This window comes from Phaethon lepturus, unplaced genomic scaffold (assembly GCF_000687285.1).
Source record: "Phaethon lepturus isolate BGI_N335 unplaced genomic scaffold, ASM68728v1 scaffold429, whole genome shotgun sequence".
NCBI lineage: Eukaryota > Metazoa > Chordata > Aves > Phaethontiformes > Phaethontidae > Phaethon > Phaethon lepturus.
This window is the reverse complement of record NW_010563933.1, coordinates 14,616-25,592: the sequence shown is the minus strand read 5'-3', so window position 1 is coordinate 25,592 and position 10,977 is coordinate 14,616. Positions and strand designations below refer to the sequence as shown.

At 39.1% G+C, this 10,977-nt stretch overlaps 1 protein-coding gene across 1 annotated transcript in view; it reads right to left on the bottom strand.

Annotated features, from left to right (window-relative positions):
• Positions 1-7,517, bottom strand: part of PRKAG2 (protein kinase, AMP-activated, gamma 2 non-catalytic subunit) — a 37,818-nt gene extending 30,301 nt beyond the window's left edge. The window contains exons 1-2 of the mRNA XM_010294675.1: positions 7,486-7,517; positions 4,087-4,198 (exon numbers count right to left, since the gene is read on the bottom strand). Of these exons, the coding sequence (XP_010292977.1) occupies positions 4,087-4,158 (72 nt within the window). The 5' untranslated portion in view covers positions 4,159-4,198; positions 7,486-7,517. The remainder of the gene's footprint in view (positions 1-4,086; positions 4,199-7,485) is intronic.
• Positions 7,518-10,977: the final 3,460 nt, after the last annotated feature.

Here is a 10,977-nt window from a genome sequence, read left to right as displayed (position 1 = left end):
ATTCCTGCTCTTTATTAGTTACTATTGCTGCTGTTTAAGGCCTTCTTTCTGTTTGCAATGTAGTGACACCTTACCATCTCCTGACTTATTCAGGGTTAAATCAAGATTCCTTACAAACCTTTACACTAAATCCCTCAAAGACACCAAGACTAAGCATTTACTTTTATGAATAGATGTTGCTTCAGCAGTATGACTTGTGCCACATTATATAAGTTAACATCTCCAGTTTTCCCACAGCTAACAACAGTTTTAGAATACTTTCCACAATATCTCATGAATAATTTTCCAGGGTAGAAATATGTGATGCCTGCTGCGATTGCTGACCAGTAGAGGGAGATGGGATACTGTAGTCAACTAAAAATCCAACAGCAAATCTTTCAAAGAATGCCATTAGATCACAACACAGTCCCATTTTTTCTTCTACTTCCACCAATTGCTACTAGCTTACACTAAAAGGGAGGCAAAAAGTGAGCCCTTATATATTCTTTTTTAGCTCTAACACTATTGAAAACCTGGATTCAAATCTTTGGAGAACTTTTTTCAAGTCACCAGGCTTTTTTGTTTGTTTTTTAAATTAGGAGAAATATTGATTTGGGTACAGGTGAAACAGATCCAGGAAAGACAAATATCTGCAAAATCCTCTCAGTCTGAGGGGATTCATAGACACTGAATGTTTCACAAAGCTGAGTACTAAGTTTTCAAAATAAAAACGGATACAAAGTCTTGAGGTACTGGAAATAAGTAATTTATATATTAAAAATTAAAACACAAAGAACATTTTAGAAGTGTTTGTTTGACTACTCTTATTAGGTACATTCTCCACCAGGTACCTATTCAGCTATTTTAAATAAAAAAGCTATTCTATTTTTATATTCCAGACGCATGTATGTGCACCAGCCACATTGATCAAGCTGAAGAAATATGTGTTTTGAAGATGTTGAAGGTGGAACAAGGTGCTAGGTAAAGAACTACAAAGGGAAATACTGAAGAGAAGTATGTAGAAGACCTCCTAGCTGTGTAGCCAGGATGAGCATTCAGATCAACCAGTTTACTGTTTCCCCTTAAATAACCCTGTAATTTACCTAGTTTCGCAAAACTAGTTGGAAGACAGTGCCAATGCTCAAAGAAGGCTGCTGCTTTACGATAATATTATGATCTTATAAACTAGAGAGTAATGCAACTGGGATTAAATTTAATGGTGCAAAGTCCAAAAATATGCAGTTTAGAGGAAAAAAAAAAACTCCTCACCAGTAACCCAAGCTCAAGATACTGTTCACATTTGTCATATACTAGAGTCTGAATGAATAACTGCAGAGTCCCCTTCTACTGCTCCCATCTATTACCACCACTTCAAAATACCTGGAGAAGCAGACTGAAAATATGACCTTATAATCATAGACCAAAGCACACCTTGTTCTTTTCCAGTTGTAATCCATGACCATCATTAGGGATCCCAAATGAGAGAGAGATTTTGGTGGAGCGTTGGTGAAAGTTCTTCCATTACCATTAAATTACTTGTTTTCCTTTACGGTGAAAATTCACAAGGTTCATGCACTCACACTCTGCTTCTCCAAGTATTACCTCACACTGGCTCACCTACTGGACATGAAACTAACTTCTTCACATTAATCGCATTCTCTCAACACAGCTCCAGCAATGAAAGCTGGTATCTGGCACGATTTTATGTAATTCGTCACAAGATCTGGGGAATCTAAAAGGAATGAGTGACCTCCCCCAACAGCCCCAAGATGAACTGATTTATGGAATAAAGAAAATTATCTTTCCAACTGCAACAGTGACCAAGCTCAAGCCTTTGACCCAGGTGACCACTGACAGCTCAGAACTCAACAGGTTGTGGGTCCAAACTCCCAACAGATTATCTCACAGCCTGAGAATAAATACCCCTCTGGAATCAAAAGGCAGCTAATAGTCTTTGAGAAGAGCTGAAGGAGTGTCAGTAAAGACCACCATCCCAAATTTGACCTTTCAGGTCAAAGGTGTCTGAATTATTTAGTCCAGAATTGACAGTCATTCTCTCAGGCAGAATAAAGGAAAAACTGCAAAACTTTTTCCCTCAGAGAGAGTGAGAAAGTCAACACAATCAACCTCCCAAAGAAGCAAGCTTCTGAGAGACAGAGAAAGAAATCTCTGAAAAGGAATGTGGCAAAACAGAGTAGGGTTAAGTATTCATTAGTATTATACCTAAATGTAACAGATACTCTTCACTGGACTTTACAGTGCTTGCATAATCAGAGTCCATGTGACTGGTGAAATGCAAGAGCAGATGCAGCTGAAAGAGTATATCAAAAAAGTCAAGAAGTGGAATATACAAAGAAAATCAACAATGTGAACATTTAAACTCTGTAGGACATGTCTGTGTGCTTGAAAGCTCTTCCTCTAAGACCAGAGGCTATCTTTTTCCATCTCTAATCACAGATCAGGTGTCTCCATTACAAAATCCAGTGTCTGGTAAAGAACATTGAAGAACCCTAGTGAAATAAAAGTGGCTGTTCAATTGATACCAAGGTGCTTAAGGACAAAAATTTTCCGGCAGAAGTCTGGATTTCTGGGCAACAGAAGAAATAATCTGACACGAGACACTGGTGGCCAACTGTTTCATTCAGCGCTGCCTGCTTGGCTACCAGATCAGTTAGCAGCAGGAGGTCCTTTGGCACACGGGCAGAATCTTAACCACAGCCCTGCTCAAGTTTTAACATAATACTAGTACTGGATAGGATACTTACCTTTGAGGACTCAACCAAGGTATCAGAGGCAACACACTGAAGTCTCAGTGTGCTCAGAGTCTAAAGAGAGTCAAGAGATGAAGGAAGCTCCCTCACCAGTGAGTGCCTGAATAATCAAAAAAGTCCAGTGCTGAAGTTATAAAGCTGCTTTTTTTGTACTGAGCAGTAAGTGAAGCTCCAGTGCTTTTAGCTGTGCTGCAGATTACCGGTATGCCCTGGCCTAAACACTCTCCAGTGAAAGGGACCTCAGCCTGTTCAAATCAGTCTACATGTTCTAATCAGAACCACACGAAGTATGAATGGACATATGGCTCCTGTAATTAACTACCCAGCCTGCTTACATCAGAAGTTCCTGCTTGTTCAGGTGATAATCAACTCAAGAAGAATGCTGTTGGTCACTGTACAAATTGACTAGTACACGTGCAGTGCTCTTGATCCATCCCATTACTTTGCCTGTTGTGCAATGTAAGCTTTCCACCTTTTAGATCACAGTACTCAATCTTGCATTATATAGAATTATCCTATACACAACATGGTTCTGTGAACATTTCAGGACTAAGCGTCTTTTACATGGTTGCCTGTGGAAAGCTGAAGTCTGATCCAGCAGAACATTCTGGAACAAAACTACTTAAAAGGCTTAGTTAAGCCAGAATTGGAGTATCTTTAAAAGGAAAAAAACACACCAAAACGAACAAAAGCCAAAGCAAGCCAAAACACACCAATTGCAAATCCAGGAAACAAAAAGCCACAGCTTTCTACCACACTGCAGAGCAGATTACTCTGTTTCTATAGCAGGCAGCTAATGCCTTCTTTTGGCAAACAAACTCTTCAGACAGAGCCAAGAGTCTAGCAGATGATTTACTGATTAAAAGCAAAATGAGAAACTGAAAACAAAAATTTTCTGGAGAATGTAGTAATTTGCATAATTACACCATCCATTTTAGTCCTAAATTGTCTTACCAATATAGTGGGAACAGGCTCAACACACCTGGATACGCTAACTATTGCACAGGGATCTTTACATAAAACATCTTTATGTAAATTCTGAAAACCATGAAGAAGTCAATGTAAGTTTGGGCTCGTCTGAAAGTTTTTTAGATAGTAATTCCAACTGCAAGACAAATTATATCATCTCTCTCTGTTCTGCTAGGAAGTCTTCCCCCAGCTACTTCTCTAGAATAACGTGATAGATACAGTGGAAACAATATGGTTTTATACAGTCAAAGCACAGCATTATGGCAGAATTTCTCTTCAAGAGATGAAATTTCATTTAACACTCAGGAAACACTCATTTAAAAAAAATGAACTGCAAGCAAAGGCAGACTGAAAGGAGAATACTCACTTGTAGCGTAGTGTCGAAAACAACAAGCTTAGAGCTTGTTGGAACAATGTCATAACACTTGTGTGACCTCATGAATCGCACATAAATGTCACTTTCCGATTCTTCAAGTGCTGTAAGTAAAAACATTATGTTGTTTTATTTAAGTAACCTTAAAAAAAAAAGTAAAAAAACATGCCAAATCAACTGAACACCATCGCAGAAGGCCAACCCTAAAACAAAACTCAAATTCACAGTTTCAGATCTGGACAGACAGTCATAGTTTTGCACTTTGCATTTCAGACTCATCTTTCCTTTCAAATTAAACAGAACGAAGACAAAATGCATTGTTCTTCCTTGATTAGAAAGGACTTCTGTACTAAAGCGTTATATTTTTAAAAAATCCTGTTTTTCTAACAGCAAGCTATTGGAATATGCATCTGAGCCCTAGTCACGTACAGATGAAGGCAGTTTGAAACTTAAGCAGTGTCAGGCTTGACTAGGTCAAACTCCTTAAATTAATATTTCTCCAATGTCATGCCTGTCCAGCTCATTTTTCACACAGTAATTTTGTATTTTCTAAGGAGGCAGCAGATGAGTTATGTAATCAGTTCCATTCTCTTCAGGCTACTTCACATACAGCATCATGAATCCAACACTATCTATAAAAATAGGATCCACTTGGCTGGGGTGGTTTTGGCATGGCATGTCTGTAGCAAGGACATGCAATCCAGTCCACGCTAAATTAAATTTACTTTGTATTTGTCAGTTTAGATGCATATGCATACAATCTTCAGATCTGCTCAAGTATGTTAACTTTTCGGTTTTTTGTTTTTTTTTTTTTTAAAAGCAGTTTGGCCCTCTGTTCTTTACAACAGGTACCTAGAATTTGGTCAAGGTTAACCCCTCCATCAGATATGCACCCTTTAGATCCTGTAATAATGCACAGCAACTTGGTCATATGTTAAAACTTTGAAGAGTGGAGAAAAAAAGAAAACAAACCAAAAAACCTTGAAATACCTACTGATCGCTGAAGAACTTCATATTAGGAAGCTAAAAGTCAAGATTCTCATTTGCTAGATTTGCTCAAAATCAATCATATAGCACTGACAAATTATTTGTTGCTTCCACAGAATGGCTCAGCACTGCTTCTTCAGTCCAGCTCTACAGAATCAAACCTGGACCTCCCCTGCAAGTGGCTACTCTAGGATACAGGCAGTCTCCTATGTATTAAGCAAGTCCTTCATTGCCAACTCTCATTACTCTTTTAAAAAAAAAAAAGCTTTTGCCACACTGAAACACAAGCAACATGAAATAGAAGTTCCATAGGAACACAGAAGAGAGAGTGCAACAGGTAGGAAGAAGAAAGAAAAAAAGAGAATACTTTGTTGGATTTATGTTCCCATAAAGGTCAGGACCAGAAGTGAAAATAGCAGGAGTGAGGAATTGATAAGAGATTAGGAAACCATGTGAGCAAACTGATAAGGAAAGGACTAGGCAGACAGACTTGGACAATGCTGCTGAGAAGCAACCTTTATGCGACGATCCTGAAGGGGAACTGGTACTGACTTGTCAGGGGCACGTATAGAAGAGGTTAAAAAGGGTAGTTTGGGACAGAGAAACCTTTCTATAACTCCATAATATACTAACATCACCCTCTAACTTCTGCAATAGCATAAACAGCTACTGCCTGTACAAAATTAATTTAATGGCCCTGCAATAGAGTGAGTTGTTGGGTGTTTTCTGTTTTGTTGTTGTTTTTCAAATACACAAACTGGAAGCAAGGAGGGGATGAGACACTAAGCATTAAAAGCAATATTATAAGAACATTTAGATGACATACCAAGAACTCTGGTCTTTAGGAAGTTAAGATTGCTTCTACAACCATAAATGCGGTCCCTCTGTGCAGTATCAAATTCCTTATTTACTTTAATTTCAACTTTTTCTATGGGACAGTCCACAATGAGGATTGCACTTGAAATGGTAAGTGAAATGACCAGTAAATAAGACTGGCTACTATCATGATCAGTGACCATTAGAGAAACACTGGACTGTCATGTCTTTCCTCAGCACTACAAAGACTACAACAGTCAGCCTACAGAACAGGATGAAACTAATTACTTCCAATTTTAGTCCCCTGCCTTTTCATTAGATACATTCCAATCGCTGCTGCAAGCATGACAGCAGTCCAGCAGTTCTGAACCACCTGCAGACCAAGTCTACTCTCCATGCTGACTGAAAACAGTTCTCCAAAACCTTTACCAAGTACCCAGAAACTACTACAAGTGTATGTACCCAGCGAAGTTACTACTCTAATTCTGAATCTGTACTTCTTATTGAGTCTGTATCCTTAAACAATCTGACTTTACATACAACTAAGTATACTACAGGTAGAAACATGCCTAGAACACCTCAAATAGTTCATAAACTACAGAACAACCAAATATTTTAGCTAAAAAAAAAAAATTACACTCCTAGACCACCTCACTGATCAATACAGTCTTGCCAACTTACCAACAATTATGCAAATTTAATATATTGCAGTTACTGTGCTGGCTATTATAAAGTAGGACATGTTGCCAGGTTTAATCAGGTAAGGCTGTTACTGGCAGCCACAGTTAAGAACTCTGTTTTGACCAGCACACTGAAGGTGTGCCTACAAACCCTCCTTTCACTCACCACAAACTCCCACTCTCCAAACAAGTAATTTCAACCGTACCTCAACAATCCTCACCCACTTCGAGTCCATGGGATTGGTTAGGTGCTATTTCACCCTATATTGTCTTCTAACTCAGAACAGGCACCATAAAGCAACTGCTTCCCAGACTGACACTGGAAAGTTACAATTAGAAGTATTCAGAAGCTATCTGTACTGTTTAACATCCATATAAATAGCTAGGAAACTCCAGCAGGATTTGAACAAGGATCCAATTGTCCAGCTGGAACTGAGGTTTATTTCTACAGAAGATCCTTATACTATAAATAAGTATAATGCACTGCTTTATTAGTTACCAACTAAATGTGCAAAACATAAGCAGCACTGATCTAACTCATATGTCCTACATGACTTCATCAAGTGTCTGTTGGAAAGGATATTTAAGACCTTCTAACACCTTCAGCTACGTGCGATTACTAAACAGTTGCGGTAGCCTAATTCTTTGCACAGATATTCTATGTGCATTTTGTACACACAGCTGCTCATGGGAGAAAAGGTCTCAAGCTGAAGACTTAGAGGTGCACTCACACCCTTCTTTCCTGCACAGCACAAGTGGACAGGGCATAGTAGTCTTTACAGTTCCTCTCACCTTCCAGGGGACAAACTCACTGGTTTTGGTTGTATCCAACCACCGCTGTGCTGCAAATACAAATAATCAAACATAAACACCTTAATCTCCACTAGGATATTTCTATCTTATTACCTATTTATTTTCTAGTTCCAGTCTTATTTGTTTTTCCAATAAATGCTCATCCTTTCTGGCTACTATTAAGCTTCTGCATTCTTATCCAGTACCTGAAAAGCAGCGCTCCCTTCAGATGGACAAGAACAGATGCCTTTCTGCTTGGCTTAAAATCTCACTCAGTCTCTGCATGTCATCTCTGATCTGCATAGGAGATCATTCACCCAACACGCGGGAGCTATGAATACATACTGGCCATTCTTTCACCATAAAGTCAGGAACATGTTCAGATGTTGATATGACAATGGTGTACTACATGAACAAGAGGTGACATAAAATCTCTGCTCCTGCTTGAGGGAGTGACTGAGGTATCCAAAATTAATTTCCATAAGAAGCCTCAGCTATACTAATTTAGTGTGGCTTCCAGCAGAAACCCCAGCTACACTAATTTAATGCTTAAGATGTCCTAAGCTGTGTCACACTGATGGGCCACAGAGGAGAAGGACTATATGCCACAGCTCAGCTTCTTAGACCAGGGACTTCCTAAATGAGTCCAGTTCCTCGGAAGCTGAACTGGAGTAGCAACAGTGCTAAGCACCATCTGTCCTTGACATTCCTGCCAACTGTGTTCCTTCTCCCTTGGTCAGATGCCCGACATATGCCTTTCTCACGTTGCTTCTGCAACAAGTCTTGCACGGAGTGGGAAGATGGAAAGGCACTAGACAATTACGATTGCCCTGGCATGGCAAAGGCAGTTGCAGATAAGCCTTAGGGAATATGTTTGCTGGACTTTAGCTTAGGTCTAGACCAAGACTTCGGACACTGCCTCCAGCCAAACCTCAACTTTCTACAGCTCATGATCTGGACAGTAGTTGACTCACAGACAGAACAGATTCCCAGCAGGAGGCATCTTAATCTAGAGCAGGATCAGGAGATAAGAGTCCACTAATACATAGTTGAATGTGTATTTCCATGTGGGTGTTCACTCATAAAAGCTGATTTCTTGAGGATTCATCTGAAAGTTATTTTGCAAGTGGACATTCTCCATGTGCCCCTCCTCTCCCCAGGTCATAGGTGAAGGCAAAAAAGTTAAGTCCCCAGTGCTGTTTTCTGCAATTTTTAATAGAGCATAAACAGAAGTCACTTGAAAGGTTACAAGATTTTTTTGACAGCTTAGCACCTGAAGTTGACAGCCTCGTCATACAGCCTTTTACAGAGTAAGATTTCTCTCTGCATCAGCGTAAAGATTCTTTAAAGGGCAGAAAAATCAATCTGTTTGTATTTCTGCCACTCCCCATTTTTATTCACTTAAGACCCAATGATCTTGACCCTCGTTCTTCCACCCTTCACTGTAACAAGAGACATGCTTTAGCTTTTTATTTCAGGCGGTAAATATTATTTACAAAACCATTACAACTCTTTTTTTTTTTTTTCCTTTAACAGATTAACTATTCAGCAATACTGACTCAGAGAATGCAGTAGGACTTGGTACTAAGTATAATTGTCTGTTTAGAAGCTCTAAGGTAGAACTACCATCTGAATAGTCCTCATAAACGAAAGGGAAACTTTTGCATCATCATTGAAGCCATTTCGTCAGAGATTGACTAACAGATACCTTCAGTTCCACTCATACCTTTGCCACCATGCAGGGTGTTTTTCTACTGTAGCTTTCCCCCTCAGAATTTCAATGCCTTCAGAAGAAGAAAAGAGAAAAAAACAAAGCGCCTGCAGATGGAGAACAGGAAGATGCTGTAACACATATGGTCAACACATACTGAAAAGCTTCCAAATACTGTGACATAAAAAGCTACAGAAAGTTCCTCAGAATTGTTTACCGCAAACCACAGGCTGTATGTCTGTGTTATATTCATACCGGGCCAGCCCAACAACAAGATCCTGGACCATACGCGCTTCCCAATTTCAACAATACAAAAATCACGACCTTTCCTATTATATTTTACATTATAGCTATATTACACTCCTTGTATTTCTGCACTGGTAGCCAGTCACATTTTCAGTTTAGTCTGTGGTTCCAGGAGTGTTTCAAAGGAAGACATAAGGTTCCCCAGAGACTGTTTTCTCTCATCTGCTTTAAAGAGTTAAATTCTACCACAGACCACAATCCTGCTCCTCATGGTTAACTTGAGAGCTGGTAGCTCTAGTAATTCTCAAACATTTGAAGAACACAAGAACACTTCTTATGGGCCTAAACAACTGTTTGTATAACTGACATTTCTAGGTTTACTATGAAGTTAACTGCCAAATTATACAAGCCCTTTAAAAAGCAGGAAAAAAAACAGCCAATAGCAGTATGTAAAAAAAAAATATACTTGGCTAACTGTCTAGCTAAGTGATCAACTTAGAGTAAGACAGAAACCACACATACACACAGTTAATTCCACCATCCCCCCTGATTTTTAATTGGAATCAGTCTGGGAAACTGTGCAACTTTAAAAGCTCACAGTTTTCTTACAGCAGCAGGAGCTAAGCACTCCCAGCATCCAACACTAGACTCTTCAGCTTGACTACTATTAGCATAACCATCTCTCCGCAGACAGTTCAGATAGTGGATAAAAGGAAATGGGGAAGAGAGTAGAAATGTACTTCTGTGATATTCTCATGTGCACTAAATAACCTAGTTACCGGAAAAAAAACATTTTCTTCTCAGTTACTACACACCTACATATCTGTACTTAAGGGTACTCCAAGTCACACTCTTATTAACAAAAAGTCAAGTAATATGTTGAATATCACATTTCAGATACTAGAGAATTAAAAAGTTATAGTTAAGAGACAAAAGAGATTTTTCATCCCAATGTTTACTACAGAATTGATCCAACAGCAATACATTAGGTAAGTTTACTGGTATAATTATACTAATAAACTTTAGTAGAATAGGCATTATACCAACAAAAGCACTCTACTATTCCCTCTTATATCACTTAATCAAGAAAAATAATTAAGCCTTTTTTTTAACACAGAAATAAAAACAACAGCTTAGATGAACACATCTCTCAATGCAAACAGGAATTGGAGAGTTGTTCATATACATCTGGCTTAAGCTGCAGTTTAAAAAGAGAAATTTTTCACATCCCTAGCCACCACTCCTTTGTCAGCAAATACAGAATAACTCTACCTTTTCAAAGGCCAGGACTAACAATGTGGCTCCACAGCATAGTAGCAGCAGCACAGCATAGTAGCAGCGGCCACCGATCCCTTTGCATGGGCTGTATGGTTCCCTTCACTCCTTCACACTGCTTCTGGATTTATAAAAAACTGTTCCACAAGTTGTCTGGAAAAGCTGAATTTGTCACAAGTTACCGGTTTCCTGATAGTGCCATTTTTAGATCTACTCAGCTCCCATATCTAGCCATATGGCAAGATTATGCCTGCCCTTTCCTTACACTAGAAGCTATACAGTACAAGGACACCACCCTTGCTGTGGCAGCTAGCCATGAGATCAGCTTAGCTAAGTCAAATGGTGCCAGAAGACACCAGGGTGACTAATCACTTAAAT